At 42.6% G+C, this 16,406-nt stretch overlaps 1 protein-coding gene and 5 non-coding genes across 8 annotated transcripts; all 6 read left to right on the top strand.

The window, feature by feature from the left end:
* The first annotated feature begins 1,849 nt into the window (after nucleotides 1-1,849).
* EIF4A2 (eukaryotic translation initiation factor 4A2) lies at nucleotides 1,850-10,449 on the top strand. 3 transcript variants are annotated; one of them, XR_004647096.1, is made up of 12 exons: nucleotides 1,850-1,998; nucleotides 3,038-3,083; nucleotides 3,176-3,308; nucleotides 3,602-3,741; nucleotides 5,230-5,398; nucleotides 5,839-5,948; nucleotides 6,345-6,488; nucleotides 6,929-7,066; nucleotides 7,446-7,535; nucleotides 7,947-8,026; nucleotides 8,863-8,970; nucleotides 9,817-9,953. XR_004647096.1 is itself a non-coding variant. In XM_034781473.1 (11 exons), exons 1-11 carry the CDS (start codon nucleotides 1,970-1,972, stop codon nucleotides 9,959-9,961), a joined length of 1,224 nt encoding a protein of 407 aa, XP_034637364.1. In that variant the 5' UTR covers nucleotides 1,850-1,969; the 3' UTR covers nucleotides 9,962-10,449. The 3 variants fall into 3 exon arrangements, 1 of the variants encoding a protein (XP_034637364.1); XR_004647097.1 differs by having other exon boundaries at nucleotides 8,863-8,966; nucleotides 9,817-9,950; XM_034781473.1 differs by lacking the exon at nucleotides 8,863-8,970 and having other exon boundaries at nucleotides 9,817-10,449.
* On the top strand, nucleotides 3,454-3,524 carry LOC117883480. The gene has a single exon (XR_004647297.1). It is a non-coding gene; the product is annotated as a small nucleolar RNA SNORD2 (small nucleolar RNA).
* Nucleotides 5,675-5,745, top strand: LOC117883481. Its single transcript, XR_004647298.1, has one exon. It is a non-coding gene; the product is annotated as a small nucleolar RNA SNORD2 (small nucleolar RNA).
* LOC117883460 lies at nucleotides 5,998-6,125 on the top strand. Its single transcript, XR_004647277.1, has one exon. It is a non-coding gene; the product is annotated as a small nucleolar RNA SNORA63 (small nucleolar RNA).
* Nucleotides 6,547-6,727, top strand: LOC117883479. The gene has a single exon (XR_004647296.1). It is a non-coding gene; the product is annotated as a small nucleolar RNA SNORA81 (small nucleolar RNA).
* Nucleotides 7,244-7,371, top strand: LOC117883459. Its single transcript, XR_004647276.1, has one exon. It is a non-coding gene; the product is annotated as a small nucleolar RNA SNORA63 (small nucleolar RNA).
* Nucleotides 10,450-16,406: the final 5,957 nt, after the last annotated feature.

Below are 16,406 nucleotides of genomic sequence, written 5' to 3'. Positions count from 1 at the left end.
AAAATTGACTTATTTAATGTATCTTGTTTTATTTTAGTTTGTGTCATCAAAACACTATTTCCTGACAGAACTTAGTATTCACATTGTCAGACTGTCATTTGCAATCTGTCACAACACAACTTTTCCATCACATACGAATAAATCTGCATCAATCCTAGCAACTGCATGGGTTAACTCCCACACAAACATCCCCCAAATATACCTTCATCTAGAACAGGGACTCTCAACCTTTTTCTTTCTGAACCCCCTTCAAAATGCTATAAAACTCCACGGCCCACCTGTGCCACAATAACTGGTTTTCTGCATATAAAAGCCAGGGCCAGGGTTAGGGGATAGCAAACAGAGCAATACCCTGGGGCCTCATGCCATGGGGCCCACGCAAAATTATATTGCTCAGGCTTCAGCTTCAGCCCCAGGTGGTGGGGCTCAGGGCCCAGGCTTCAGCCCCATATGGTGGGGCTTCAGCTATCTACCCTGGGCCCCAGCGAGTCTAATGTTGTCCATGCTTGGCAGCCCCCTGAAACTTACACGCACCCCACCCCCAGGAGCCTCGGACCCCTGGTTGAGAACCACTGATCTAGAATATATTACCCACATTTTAACTCTCCTCCCTCAGACAGTTTCTGCTACCTCAAAAACAAACCAACCAAACATAAATCTCAATGGTGCCCACCAGTAAAAGTGTGTGAAGCTAATCTATTTAACCTATCTGGGTTTTTATACAGCACCCATCACTACAGTATCTGAGCACATGAATTAAACAGCAGTATGGCAGTAGAAACCACCTTCTAGCCAAACAATATAGACAGCAACCTCTCCCTATCTGCAACCGTCTCCCCTAGGTTCTATCTTCTCCCCTCACTCCTGCACCCCGTGGTACCTGTTCCCTGAGCTGCTTCCACATATCCCTTTCTCCAGAGCGCCACAGCTTCTCCTTCCCCTTGTCCCTCTCCAGTATTGCCTACTCCAGACATTCAAAAGTATGAATCCCCCCCTCCATCCCAAAATCAATTTAAAAATCACCAAAGAGTTTTTTCTTTTGACTCTATTTGCGGTTCTTTTGCTGCCAGTCTTGTTTTGGAGACTTTCCCAGGGCGGTTTTCCAGCTTTTTCCCCACAACACAAGGGCTAGAAGCTTACTTTTTTTGGTGTGTGTGTGTGTATGTAGAGGCGGGGGGAGGGGGGTAATCACATAATCCCATGACTCCTGGAGCCTGGGTTTGACACCAACATGGCAAGACTGGTGATAAAATCCTGCCTTGTGATAACCCTGCCTTCCTCACAGGTGATGCTCAGGCTTTGATCCTTTAACCCTCCTCACCTGGTGCCCCCTTTTCTCCCATTCCCTCAACTGCTCCCTCCCCATCTCCTGGTGGGACCCCCCCCTTTGCTCCCTAAATTCCCTTCCCTCTTTCTCTGCCCCTTCCTCGGGCCTCAGCTGCCCTTTCCCCTCCTCTGGCCCCTCGCCCAGCTCCCCTCTTCTCCCGCTCTTCCTGGGAGAGCTCCCCCAATCCGACGACCCAGCCCCCTGCCCCACTCAGTCTCTCCGGATCTGAGTCCCTGGCGCCACTCTGCAGCAGGGGCCGGGCAGGGAAACCCCGTGTGCGAGTGGTGGGGGCACGAGCAGGAGAAGGAAGGAGCAGGACACTGTCACCTCTCCAACTGCTGCAATATCCTTCCGCCTTCGCGGCACACAAAATAGTTCCAATCTCCGCCCGCTCTTCTGGCCCTGGCAGCCTTACGAACCCCACGGGAAATATCATATCCAGTTTGAGTGGGGACATCCGTGACACGGGCGAACCCTAAACGGGGCATATTGGTGGCTTGGACTGTGGGGCGATATATAGATCCCTCCGCGGCGAAAGGCGGCTTGAGTCCCGGCGGCTGCATGGGTATATAAAGCGGGCGCCGCGGAGGCGCTGCCTTTTCAGTTGAGGACAGAACGCAAGTGGGGGCTGGAGACCGGAACATGTCAGGTGGTTCCACGGATTATAGCAGGTATTGGGGGCTGAGAGGTGGGGAACTAGTCGGGGCCTCAGTGGCTTTTTTTTCTCTTGAGGCGATTTTAAGGGGCAGAGAGACTAACGCGGGAGGAGGTGGGGCGTGTGATGCCGGCTCGTTGCCATTGGTGGGAAATACTATCCCAGATGGTTCCGTCCAGTTGTCCCCTGGTAGGCAAGTTCTTCCCGCAGCTTGTCCGTTTCGGGGACCCGCCACCCGTGCGGCCCAGCATGATTTAGCTCCGAGAGGAGCCGGCCATGACGCTTCAACTTTGAAAACCCCCCCCCCCCCCCGTGTCCTGTTGGTTCACTCCGGCGTTTCCTGGGCCCGGCTTCGGGCGAGTCCATTTTCACGCAGAGCGGGAGGAGCGCGGCGCTAAAGGCGTTTGCTGGGCGCGTTCCTCCGCCTGCTTAGCGTATCCCAGGGGTGGAGCTCTCGCGAGAGTTTGCTAGTCCTGGCTGAGGGGGGAGGGGCGCCGCCTAGAAGCCGGAGAAAACCCGTCGCTCCCGGTTCTGCAGACGAGGTGGCCCACATGGCGCCGCTCTTTTGCCTTCTCCCCGGCGGGGGCTACAGCGCCCAGCAGGCAACGCTCTGAGAGCAGATTTCTTTTCGCTGCCAGGGGCGTGCTGCATGCTGGGAGCTGTCGTCTCTGCCCTGCGCCTGTTGTGGCGGAGGACGTGCGGCATGTTGAGGCCTGCTGTGTCTGCCTTGCTGCGGGGAAGCGTGCTGTGCTGCCCCCTGGGGCTTGCTGCGGGGTAGGGGCGTTTTGCTGATCTTGCACTGTGGCTTAGGGGTTATGAATGGTGACTGAGCCTGGCACAGAAAGTTGGAGTAATGGCATCCATGCTAATGAGGAAGGGAGACTAGTTCTCATGCTGGGAAAAATACCAGAGCATTTTCTAGAGTAATCCATCACTGGTTCAAGTTCCAGTTTGGTGTGGGCAGTGCGGATGCTATCCAAGATACTGAGGTCTTGTTCTTCATGCAAGTTGTTAGTTGCAAAGAGTGTTAACACCCTGCTTTTTCTTGGCAACAGAGACCATGGCGGCCCAGAGGGAATGGACCCTGATGGTATCATTGAGGTGAGCAACTGCATAATACCCTTTTAGACTTAAATCCACTATGGAGGTAGGCAATCCGTATAATAATCTGCTTTTTGCTTCCTTCCTTACAGAGCAATTGGAATGAAATTGTTGACAATTTTGATGATATGAATTTAAAAGAATCCCTTCTCAGGGGTATTTATGCTTATGGTTTTGAGAAGCCTTCAGCAATTCAACAGAGAGCTATTATTCCATGTATCAAAGGTAGGCAAGCACAAACATTTACTGTATCTGTCTGCTAATGGTGACGACACAAGTTAACTAGAAAAGAGATCCTTTTTAAATGTATGTACTATGTAGTTATTTTTAAAGTGTGGTGATAACACTTACTTTTAACCCTTGCTTGAACAAGTGAGATGATGGTATACCATCTTTCGGGACTGACCTGAAATGGAGAGAGCTCTTAATTGCTGATCACTTATTTCAAAAGGAATAGAATTAAACTAAGTATGAATGACTTGTGTGGGAGCAGTAAATATATATCCTACTTTTTTTAGGGTATGATGTGATTGCTCAAGCTCAGTCAGGTACTGGCAAGACAGCCACATTTGCTATTTCCATCCTGCAGCAATTGGAGATTGATCTCAAGGAGACCCAAGCACTAGTATTGGCCCCTACCAGAGAACTGGCTCAACAGGTATTGATAGTGTAGTTAAAAAAAGCTGCTTGCACATTGCATAGGTTTCAGGTTTCACAACTGTGTAGGACAGTTAACAGACTTTTTAAAGGGGTCTGTAACTAATATCCATTCAGAATCCTTGCCACTTTGAGTGTAATGGGGAAACAGAATAGCTTCTGTTTTAGGTTTTCCCTACCCACATGAAGGGAGTTCAGATGTGACTTGTTTGGAGGTGATGCTGGGATAAGGTGCAGGTAACAGCTGATATGCTGTGTAGTTCTGAAAGGGCATCTCCCGGCAAATGGTGAAATCTTAAAAATGATACGATATTAAAATGGTATGTTCTGAGTGGAAACAAATTGCATTTTTTGAAAACAACTCAAACTTGTGCAGTTGTGCAACATGAAAACTGCAGTGCACATGTGATCAGTTCATTGTCTTGTGGTGTAATTATCTGACCCATGTTATGTTGCATGTTTACTTTACCTCAAAGGTTCAGTATTTTTTTTCTGCTTAAAATGGAGCTGCTTTAATGGAGCACCAGACTACATTGATTCCTGTACTGTTAAAGTGGCTCTAACAATCCATTGATGTAAGGTTTAATGATGTGATGCACGTGATCGCTTCTCAGCTCTTTGTGAGCTGAGGGGTGAAAACATTATCAGACTTATAAAATGTTTTGCAATTTGGTTTTATATTATATAAAATTTGCTTCTCACTCTTAAGTGAGACTTTTTACTTCCTTAGACCAAAGATTAGTCAGCTGTGTTTGGAGGTAGATGTCCAAAGATGATATCTTTATAACAGTCAAAATACCAAAAGGTATTTTGGTTTTGGAATATAGGAAAAATTGTGGTATTAGATGAGTTATAGTTTGTTTACTAATCCTATTTCTATACTCTCAGTGAAGACAGTAGCAAAGTGAGACTTCACTGGGAACAGAATTGGGCATTTTTGCAGGTGATGCTACATACATCATTTGGCCTTACTACATGCATCATTTGGCCTTAATGCTGAGGATATTTGATTCTTGCCTAGTAAATCTGTGTTTACTGCATAGTTGTGTATTCTGACTGCCTGACGACAAAATATCATAACTTATTTGCAAGCTGTTCTGCTAGTGTACAACACCAGTGATAGTTTTCTCAACTCTGCCGACACTTTGCAGTTTGGCCTCTAAAAGAGAAATTCCTTATGATATCTTAAGGAAAAGATCTAGGATTAATTTGATAATGGGACTGACTCTTCTCTTGGTAAGAAGAAAAAAACTAGCTTAAATAAATCAACCCAAGAAATTACCATGTTGATGCCATTGGTGGACTTTGTTCTTTAGTGACTAATTTAAATTTTGGGGATATTAACAGCAACTTTGACCCAGTTTCCATGCCAGACAAGTGCATGGTCCTTGTTCAGAACTGAATAGTGAATTATAGAAATTACTGTTTTGTAACTTAAAAAAAAATGGTTAACATACTGGAAGTACTGACGTAAGGATTTTTATTTTAGATACAAAAGGTAATTTTGGCTCTTGGAGACTATATGGGTGCAACTTGCCATGCTTGTATTGGTGGCACGAATGTTCGTAATGAGATGCAGAAGCTTCAGGCTGAGGCTCCACACATTGTGGTTGGAACTCCAGGTCGGGTGTTTGATATGTTAAACAGACGATATCTTTGTAAGTACTGAATTTAATTTCATTACTTTAGCAACCAGTATATTCACGTGTGGAAACTGCTTGATGGTTTCAATTGACAATACAGAAAGCAGGCTTTGTATTTCTGGGGTTCAACTTTCCAAGTAAATAATTGTGGAAGAAATACATATTAAAGGCAATAGATACACCTGAACATTCCACTTAAAAATATTACTGTTCAGCAGTTGGAGGAGAAGTTAAGAATGTTTGAAATTTTGCATTAGATACATAACTTGCAGGGTGTGAAACTTAAAAGGGGAGTGAAGTGATGTTTTACCATCTTTCGGGACTGACTTAGAAATGATGATAAAAGTTTATACTGATCACTCATATCAAGGAAGAGGTAGTGATTCACATCCATTGCAGATGCACTAAACATTCTCCTTAGCATGCTTTATGAAACACTTCTCCCTTTCTCCTAGCACCTAAATGGATCAAGATGTTTGTTTTGGATGAAGCAGATGAAATGTTGAGCCGTGGATTTAAAGATCAAATTTATGAAATTTTTCAAAAGTTAAGCACAAATATTCAGGTAAAATCAGAATTTAGTTATAACTAACATGAACAGCTTGTGTTAAGAAATGCAGGATAAGTTACAATGTAGCTGTCAAGTGCTGTATTGTCGTTCCCCCTGCTCAAATAAATTGTGTCATACTATCCCTGTCTGCCTTGATTCCCACAGTAGACAGGGACGCTTGGTCTCGTACATTTAATCTGTCTTCACTTACCCATGTTAGATTCATTTCAATATTAATCAGTTGATAATCCTATTTAACTATGGTCTCTGCTTTTGAGTGCTCACTGCACAAAGTGCTCTCTTGGATGTTGGTGATGGTACTCTCATTTAGGGTTAGTACAGTACCTCTGAAAATTGGTGTTTCTTACAATTTTAGAAGGATTTCATCTCAGTTTGTACTGTATCTCTTAGGTTGTATTGCTGTCAGCCACAATGCCAATGGATGTGTTGGAAGTGACCAAAAAGTTCATGAGAGATCCTATACGTATTCTGGTGAAGAAAGAAGAATTGACCCTTGAGGGTATCAAACAATTCTATATTAATGTTGAAAGAGAGGTAGGTGCTAACTTTATTTCTTTTGGCTGGAAGTATTTAGAAGATCTCTTGTCTTTCCACCTTCTTGTTCAAGCACTGTGCTAAAATTACAGAAACCAGGGTTGAGCCTTGGTTTTTGTAGTAATGCTAGCAGAGTACACATAAGAAGAAGAATAAATGTGCACTAGATCCAAAATGACTTGGGTGGACCTCTTTCTTAATGTCCAGTGTCCTGTGTCTTAGGATTTGGTGCAATAATCTATGTTGAAACTTGCATGTAATGCTTATTTTTCATGTTGTACCGACATCATTCTATATACTGAAATGTTAATTTGATAATGGGTTTTTCTGTAGTTCTTGCCCTGCCATATTAAATTTTTTTTCTTATTCACTAAACAAGTTTAGTTACTACAAATTTAAGTATTTGGCACTTTTTCCTAAATATATGCAAATTTATTTAGGAATGGAAGCTGGATACTCTCTGTGACTTGTATGAGACACTGACCATTACACAGGCTGTTATTTTCCTGAATACAAGGAGAAAAGTGGATTGGCTTACAGAGAAAATGCATGCGAGAGACTTCACGGTTTCTGCTCTGGTGAGAGTTGATGCTTCATTTTATCTAAGACATCTCATGCTTGTGACCTTGTAGGACTGCTTTAAATACATTAATCTCCATTTCACTTGTGCAATGATAGACACTTTAGTGGGAATGATTCTAACAGATTCAGAAACTAAAGTTCTAAGCATCAAAACTGATGCTGTTTAAAGTGAGAAGCAGGTTAAGTTACAATGTAGCTGTGAAGTGCTGTATTGTCGTTCCCCCTGCTCAAAGCAAAATGTTTCATACTATCCCTGCCTGCCTCGATCCCATAGCAGATGGGGACGCTTGGTCTCATACACATTTAAAATAAGAAATAGATTTTTCTGTTTTGGAATATTGAGATTGTAAAAGTTCTCTTTTTTGATTTCTCCAGCATGGTGACATGGACCAGAAGGAACGAGATGTTATCATGAGGGAGTTTAGATCAGGATCAAGCCGTGTCTTGATCACTACCGATTTGTTGGTAACTATCCCAATCATCTTCACATATGCACAATGTGTATCAGGTGGCATGTGACCAGAATTCATCACCGAATTTGGTCCACTGGTTGGATCATTAGCTTCCCCAGCTTGGGCCAAGTACTGATGGGAGTGCGATGTGAACACTGATCCATGCCCCCAAACATCTCAATTACCTTCATACTGCACCTCCAGTATTTTAGTTTAGCATGTTCACACTTGCTGCCAAAAGCTTCTTGACTTGGTGAAGGTTACTGTAACCGAACCACTCAAGCTCTTGGAAGAGTAAAGACTGCACTCCACTATGGACTACACGGTTGTAGTTCATCACTATAATGTGGTCAACAAAATAAGGAGTAAATTTCTTACTCTAAAACATTTGGGCTTGTATTAAAGATTTTGTATTGGCTTCCAGGCTCGTGGCATTGATGTGCAACAAGTTTCGTTGGTTATAAATTACGACCTGCCGACCAATCGTGAAAACTACATTCACAGGTTAGTTGCTGCAGTGTTATGTCATTGACTTTCTCCTATTTTCACTGCTTCAGACTAAATCATAAGAACTTGCATCCTATTTTCTACATATTTCTATCTGTATAACTTGGACAAACCCACCCACTGCTCTGGGTTGTCTTAGTCCACTCTGGGGGGTGGGAGGGGACTGGAATAGTGTGTATATCCAACCATACCAGGAAGGGTGTACCCATCTAAAATATTGAACACGAAGCACTGATTGGTACAGCTGTTTCCATAACATTTCTGAAATGGGGGAGGGGCAGAGCTTCTTGGTTAGTCAATGAAACAAAGCAGTGGGAAAACTTAGATGTCTTAGTCTGTCTTGGCATTGTTGCCTGATACATTCATTGCTGAGGTGTAGTCCAATTGGCATCTGCTGCTGAATTAGTATCTTCTGCAGTATATCTTGTGGAGTCTCAGAAACTGCAAAAAATCTTTTCTAATGGCAGTGTTCATGCCACGTCTAGTTACTGATTTGTCCACCACATCTTACTGCTTTAGGCCATAGCTAATTTTTCCTGGATTGCTGCTGCTGTTCAGTTAGTAGGCTTCCATATTGTTAGCCACTTCAGCTGGGATAGTAAGAATGTGTTGACTTCCTGAGAGGTCTAATTGTGCTGTTTTGTGCCTTCATTGTTTGTTCTTGGTGGTTCCTCTTACAGTGGGATTCTTTCTTCTGTGGTGGTTTGTTTTTTTTGTTCTCCTTTCTGGTAGCAATTTCAGTTTTGTTTCCCTAGCTCTAGTTAAATACATCTAGTGGCTTTGTCCTTAAATGAAGTAAATTGTACTCTGTTACTTGATGTAAAAAAATACAGGAGTCGATAGCAGCAGTTGATGACACAAGATGGTGCTCAGAAACGGCGTTGACCTAATTTAGGACGTGGATTCGTAAGCGGCACACTGTTTGAATAAAGAGCGAGTTGGTATTTATATATTTGTTTTTTCTTTTGTCATGATTATTCGCTTTTTGTCATGTATTTTAGCTCTTGCAGAAAAGGTGTTTCACATTGTCCACTTTTCCATGAAGGAAGGCAGAACTGTGTTGGTGGGCTGTCAACTCACTAAAACTAATGTGGTGGTGTAATCTCTTACCTAAAACTTATACAAAAGCAGTGATTTTTAGCTTTATATTGAATCTTGTCTTGGGTTTCCTTGTCAAACTGATAAGTTTTCCCACTGAAAACAGCATCTTAAATACTAAAAATTTGATGTTTTCACAATGAAGTAGTAACATTTACTGTTCTGTAATTTACAGAATGTAATTGGAGTACATCTGTTGCTGACTTTTAATATTTATTTTAGCATTCTTGAACATTTACGTGTGCGCTAGGCTGACCAAGCTCTGCCCATGCTTGGGAAATGGATGAGGGTGGCTGGATGTGTAAGTCTCATTGCTAGCCATTCTCAAAGATGTAAGAGTGGGAGGGTTGAAATGATTTTGCACTTCATATCACAACACCAAAAAGAGCTACACTGAAATTATTTTGCAGTCAAAACAGTAATCTTTTTCTCCACTGCTCTCCATAGGTTGGATATTTCTTAAGGTTGGCACTAACAGCTAATTTTTCTTAGCAAAATACCACTTTGATTAGCATCTAGTACTGTAAATAAGGATAAACTGGCCTTTGGCAGATAAGGCCAGAAGGGACCATTGTGATCATCTAGTCTGATGTCCTGTAAAATACTGGCCATAAAATGTCTCACCCTCCTCTAGGAATTGGAATCTTTTAGAAAAACATGTTGTTTTAAATGTCTTCTGTTCTGTGCAGAATTGGACGAGGTGGTCGTTTTGGCAGGAAAGGTGTGGCTATAAACTTTGTTACCGAAGAGGACAAAAGAATTCTTCGGGATATTGAGACTTTCTACAATACTACAGTGGAGGAGATGCCTATGAATGTGGCTGATCTCATTTAATCCCTGGGATGAGAGATGTTTTTGAATGCAGTGCTCGCTGTTGCTGAATAGGCGATTCACAACGTGCATTGTGCTTCTTTCTTTGGGGATATACTGAATCTTGTCTCAATGCTCATAACGGATCCGAAATACAGATTTTTTTTTTTTATCAGCGAAGCGACATTTTGTCGTGAGCTCTTGTGGTGAAAGCCACTGGCTTTATCCACTTTAGGGTTAGACTGTTGGGGTTGGGTGGAAAGTCATGGGGTCTGTACATTTTTTCTTTCTTAGAAATTTATTTCCTAGTTCAGTAGAAGTGGTTGTATTAGATGTTCTTTATCATTTGATAATTTACTTATGGACTAAAAGATATAAGTGCTGTATAAAGTCAGCCAATTATGTTAAACTAGCATACCTTCCTTTATTGTATGTTTTTTATTTCTACTTTAGATTGAATTGGAAAGGCCTTTAAAAATATATAAACTTTTTATATAGAGTATTCAAATTCATTTTTGTTTGATATGTATTTATTCAATAAAATATTTAATTAGTGGTAAGTGTGATCTGGACCCTGTTAAGCCCCAGCAAGCAAGCAATCATACTATTGTCTTAGTTAGGGTTAAACCCAGTAAAATTGCCATATTGCACATGTCTTAATGAAGTTTGAATGTTCAATAAAAAAACTTCTATATTCACTTTTAAAGTGTAAAAGTTGTTTTTGACTGAAAGTGTCTTTCATTGATTGGAGGTAATGTTTCACTTTGATCAGACTACCAGTGTTACACTAATCTTATTTCTCCTCAAGTTTGGCATTTGAGTATAATCACCAATACTGGTTATCATAACCATTCTTTCTGCAGCTAGTAGAAGGCTCTATAAGTGGCTTGAGAACAGATTAAAGCATGTGTGTAATGTGGTGGGTTTTCTTAATCACTTGCTAGTAAAGAAGTGAAACTACAGCTTTACCAATAGCCCATGAGCAGTTAAGCCAATAACTAGCCTGCTAACTGCATGGGGCAGGGAGAGGGGAAAAGCTTAGAACTTCTCTACAGGCAATTTCTACATTATGCTAAATAGCTTGCATTAGGTACAGCTTTTAGTCTCAGCTCTATTACAAGCTATAGAAATGTGTTACCTGTAGGGCTTTGCGCATGTGCAGCTACAATGTAAAACGGGTACTAAACAACCTAGTCTAGGCAAGTTCTTGTGGTTTTTAACCTTTTACTCATGGACCTCTAAAAATTGCAAATGGAGGTGCAGACCCCTTTGGATATCTTAAACACAGTCTGGCCCCCAGGTTGTAAACCATGGGTCTATGGCAGTGGTTCCCAAACTTCAACCATGTGTGAACCCCTTTCACTAAAATGTCAAGTCTTGCAAACCCCCTCCTAAAAATATTTCCAGGGATTTTCTCCTTTATTGGAGTATAAATTATAAAAGCAGTGATCTGGGAAATATAAAATTTGTTTTTGAAGGCATATTACATACTATTTATCATTACAGTATTTTTATTACACTATGAAAATGGTGAGACTCTTCCAATCTCACTTTTGTAGCTTATATCACTTTGAATAAGTCTGTTATAAGACAAGGCTCCTGTGTTTCATCAAGGAGTATCAGATGTGAAACATCATGAAGGTGTATAAGAAGCTGACTCAGTTCCTCCTACACAAGCATTCAGGTCTTGAGCAGTCCAGGCAAACAATACACATAACAAAGCTTAAACTTGTTCATAATTTAAAACAATACTAGCTGCCTAGTTAATTTTAAAAACAGCAAAAAATACTCACCTCCCTTTTCATGTCTTATAAGGAGTCTTGAAGTTTAAATCCTGCGTGTGATAGATCTGCTTAGCTTGTGGATGTCCACTGGGGTCCCTAGGGATAGCTCTCCCCACCATTAGGGAATTTTTTTTCTGAGAACCCCTGGTTGTGATGGAGTTGCCAGGGCTGGTGTTAAATTTACTGGGGCCAAAGCTTGAGGGCTGACAGGGCTCAGGATTAGAAGTGGCAGCTGGGCCTGGGCTTCAGTCCCCACACTTGTCTTATATGAATATTGCTTTAAGAGGCATATTGACTAAAACTAGCACTGTTACTCTTAACTCATTCTTACCACTGCACTACATACTCAAACTGCTTGAGCAGTCAGTAAGCAAGGAAGTAAAAGGCAAAAGATTTATACAATCTAAAGAGAACCCAGAGTAATCACAATGAGAACCCTATTCCTTCCTGCTGCATGGATAGTGACAATTTCTAGTCACATTTTTTATGAAAACCACAAATGTGTTAGGATAAGTACAGGACCATGCCAATCTGTGGAATTGGGGTTTGTTACAGCCTCAAGTCCCTTCAAAAAGCTGTGGGCTGCTTCTGGTTGAACTTGTGACTTACTCTTCAACTGCTAGTAGAAGCAGGGAGTAACATAGGCCCCTTGGCTATAGAACTCTTCAGGCAAGGGGAAAGCATACAGCAAGGCAAGAAGCTGCAGACCCAGGCATGTGGACATGAAACTTGCAAGTGTTGCAGTGATTAGCTGCTAGCTTTAACCCTCTCCAACACTCAGTTTTACTCCCCCAGTATAAGCCACACCAAAAACAAGTCAACTAACAGTTGCTACTATCATGTTGTTTATGCTGCTTGTCATACCCCTTTCTGTTCTCATGTATAAGCTCTTCAGGGTCTAGGGCCCCATTCTTTATTATATTGCCACCCTGGAATAGCCCAGTTTGTCTTGCTAGAGATCTACCATCCTTTAGCCATAATCTAAATAGCTATAATTTCCTATTCTCATCTTTACACCCACTTTGAGGTGTTCTCATTTAGGCTTTATTAGCCAAAATACCCTGAAGAGAATGAGGCAGTAACTTATTAGACCAACTTTTGTTGGTGAGTCAAGCTTTTGATCTTACAGAGACCCCAGACCTGCAGAAGAGCTCTGTAACCTCACCAGAAAAGTTGATCCAATAAGATTTTACCTCATCCCACATTGTCTCAACCATCCTGGAACCAGCACAGCTAAAACACTGTATATGATTCTTTGACCATGGGGTAGTATTCCAAGGCTCCACTTAATGAAAAGAGGGAAAAGTATCTTTGCAAGCAGGCTGGCTAACCTAGTGAGGAGGGCTTTAAACTAGGTTCACCAGGGGACAGAGATCAAAGCCCTAAGGTAAGTGGGATGCCAGAAGGAAGCATGAGCAGGAGCGCACAAGAGGGGAGGACTCCTGCCTCACACTGGGAAAGTAGAACAATCAGCAAGTTATCAAATGTCTCTACCCCACTGCAAGAAGAAACTGGCAAACACACAGGGAGAACTGGAAGTCCTGGCACAGTCAAGGAATTATGTGATTGGAATAACAGACCTGATTGAATAAATCACATGACTAGAGTACTGTCATGGATGGATATAAACTGTTCAGGCAGGGCAAAGTGGAGGAGTTGCACTGTATGTAAGAGAGCAGGGTGACTGCTCAGAGCTCCAGTATGAAACTGCAGAAAAACCTGAGAGTCTTTGGATAAAGTTGAGAAGTGTGAGCAACAAGGGTGATGGTGTAGTGGGAGTCTGCTATAGATTACCAGACCAGGGAGATGAGGTGAACAAGGCTTTCTTCCAGAAACTAACAGAAGTTACTAGATCAAAAGCCCTGGTTCTCCTGGAGGACTTCAATCACCCTGATATCTGCTGGGAGAGCAATACAGCAGTGCACACACAATCCAGGAAGTTTTTGGAAAGTGTAGGGAACAATTTCCTGGTGCAAGTGCTAGAGGAACGAACTAGGGGCAGAGCTCTTTTTGACCTGCTGCTCACAAACAGGGAAGAATTAGTAGGGGAAGCAAAAGTGGATGGGAACCTGGGAGGTAGTGACCATGAGATGGTCGAGTTCAGGATCCTGCCACAAGGAAGAAAGGAGAGCAGCAAAATACAGACCCTAGACTTCAGAAAAGCAGACTGACTCCCTCAGGGGACTGAGGGGCAGGATCCCCTGGGAGAATAGCATGAGGGGGAAAGGAGTCCAGGAGAGCTGGCTGTATTTTAAAGAATCCTTATTGAGGTTGCAGGAACAAACCATCCTGCTGTGTAGAAAGAATAGTAAATATGGCAGGCGATCAGCTTGGCTTAACAGTGAAATCCTTGCTGATCTTAAACACAAAAAAGAAGCTTTCAAGAAGTGGAAGATTGGATAAATGACCGGGGAGGAATATAAAAATATTGCTCAGGCATGCAGGAGTGAAATCAGGAAGGCCAAATCACACTTGGAGTTGCAGCTAGTAAGAGATGTTAAGAGTAACAAGAAGGGTTTCTTCAGGTATGTTAGTAACAAGAAGGAAGTCAAGGAAAGTGTGGGCCCCTTACTGAATGAGGGAGGCAACCTAGTGACAGAGAATGTGGAAAAAGCTAATGTACTCAATGCTTTTTTTGCCTCGGTCTTCACAAACAAGGTCAGCTCCCAGACTACTCTACTGGGCAATACAGCACGGGGAGGAGGTGACCAGCCCTCTGTGGAGAAAGTAGTAGTTCGGGACTATTTAGGAAAGCTGGACGAGCACAAGTCCATGGGGCCAGATGAGTTGCATCCAAGAGTGTTAAAGGAATTAGTGGATGTGATTGCAGAGTCATTGGCCATTATCTTTGAAAACTCATGGCGATTGGGGGAGGTCCCAGATGACTGGAAAAAGGCTAATGTAGTGCCCATCTTTAAAAAAGGGAAGGAGGATGATCCAGGGAACTACAGGCCAGTCAGCCTCACCTCAGTCCCTGGAAAAGTCATGGAGCAGGTCCTCAAGGAATCAATTCTGATGCACTTAGAGGAGAGGAAAGTGATCAGGAACAGTCAGCATAGTTTCACCAAGGGCAAGTCATGCCTGACTAACCTAATTGCCTTCTATGATGAGATAACTGGGTCTGTGGATGAGGGGAAAGCAGTGGATGTTATTCTTTGACTTTAACAAAGCTTTTGATACAGTCTCCCACAGTATTCTTGCCAGCAAGTTAAAGAAGTATGGGCTGGATGAATGGACTTTAAGGTAGATAGAAAGCTGGCTAGATCATTGGGCTCAATGGGTAGTAATCAATGGCTCCATGTCTAGTTGGCAGCTGGTATCAAGCAGAGTGCCACAAGAGTCGGATCTGGGGCCGGTTTTGTTCAATATCTTCATTAATGATCTGGAGGATGGCGTGGACTGCACCCTCAGCAAGTTTGCAGATGACATTAAACTGGGAGGAGTGGTAGGTATGCTGGAGGGTAGGGATAGGATACAGGGGGACCTAGACAAATTAGAGGATTGGACCAAAAGAAATTTGATGAGGTTCAACAAGGACAAGTGCAGAATCCTGCACTTAGGACGGAAGAATCCCATGCATTGCTACAGACCAAATGGCTAGGCAGCAGTTCTGCAGAAAAGGACCTACGGGTTACAGTGGATGAGAAGCTGGATATGAGCCAACAGTATGCCCTTGTTGCCAAGAAGGCTAACAGCATTTTGGGCTGTATAGGTAGGGGCATTGCCAGCAGATCGAGGGACGTGATCATTCCCCTCTATTTGGCATTGGTGAGGCCTCATCTGGAGTATTGTGTCCAGTTTTTGGCCCCACACTACAAGAAAGATGTGGAAAAATTGGAAAGAGTCCAGCAGAGGGCAACAAAAAATTATTAGAGGGCTGGAGCACATGACTTATGAGGAGGCTGAGGGAACTGGGATTGTTTAATCTGCAGAAGAGAAGAATGAGGGGGGATTTGATAGCTGCTTTCAACTACCTGAAAGAGGGTTCCGAAGAGGATGGACCTAGACTGTTCTCAGTGGTGGCAGATGACAGAACAAGAAATAATGGTCTCAAGTTGCAGTGCGGGAGGTTTAGGTTGGATATTAGGAAAAACTTTTTCACTAGGAGGGTGGTGAAGCACTGGAATGGGTTACCTAGGGAGGTGGTGGAATCTCCTTCCTTAGGAGTTTTTAAGGTCAGGCTTGATGAAGCCCTGGCTAGGATGATTTAGGTGGGGATTGGTTCTGCTGTGAGCAGGGGGTTGGAGTAGATGATCTCCTGAGATCCTTTCCAACCCTGATATTCTATGATGACTGAAGATAATTAGGCTCTTATTTTAAGCTTCCAGTTTACCCTATCTGACTGACTCCTGAAATCAAAATATGGAGGGATTCTACATGTAAAAGTAGTGTAGCGATGAAATTTTACTCTCAACATTGAAAATAGTCTGAGGTTAGAAGGTTTTATGGGAGCCAGACATTTCTGAAAATCCTAGTAGGCACCTAGCTGCATCTTTAGGTACTGACATATTTTTAAATATCCAGCCCATACTCCACCAGAATTAATTTTGTACACTATTGAAAGACTTAAGTTTACACCCAATGCACTTGCTAGATACACTTAAGGAAAAGCTTTCATTTGATTTTTTTAAAAAAGGGTATTCGTATAGACCAGAAGTTCTCAAACAGTTGTCCATGAGTAGGGT

The sequence above is a fragment of the Trachemys scripta genome, chromosome 9 (assembly GCF_013100865.1).
Source record: "Trachemys scripta elegans isolate TJP31775 chromosome 9, CAS_Tse_1.0, whole genome shotgun sequence".
NCBI classification, from domain to species: domain Eukaryota; kingdom Metazoa; phylum Chordata; order Testudines; family Emydidae; genus Trachemys; species Trachemys scripta.
Note: the sequence above shows the minus strand (reverse complement) of the source record. Positions and strands in the feature narration are given on the sequence as shown.

Excerpts from the sequence above, each read along its gene's own strand:
- EIF4A2 (XM_034781473.1), top strand. The coding sequence starts at position 1,970 with ATGTCAGGTGGTTCCACGGATTATAGCAG. Across the intron at positions 3,309-3,601 it reads TATTATTCCATGTATCAAAG|GGTATGATGTGATTGCTCAA; the intron begins GTAGGCAAGCAC and ends TACTTTTTTTAG. Across the intron at positions 3,742-5,229 it reads CCAGAGAACTGGCTCAACAG|ATACAAAAGGTAATTTTGGC; the intron begins GTATTGATAGTG and ends TTTTTATTTTAG.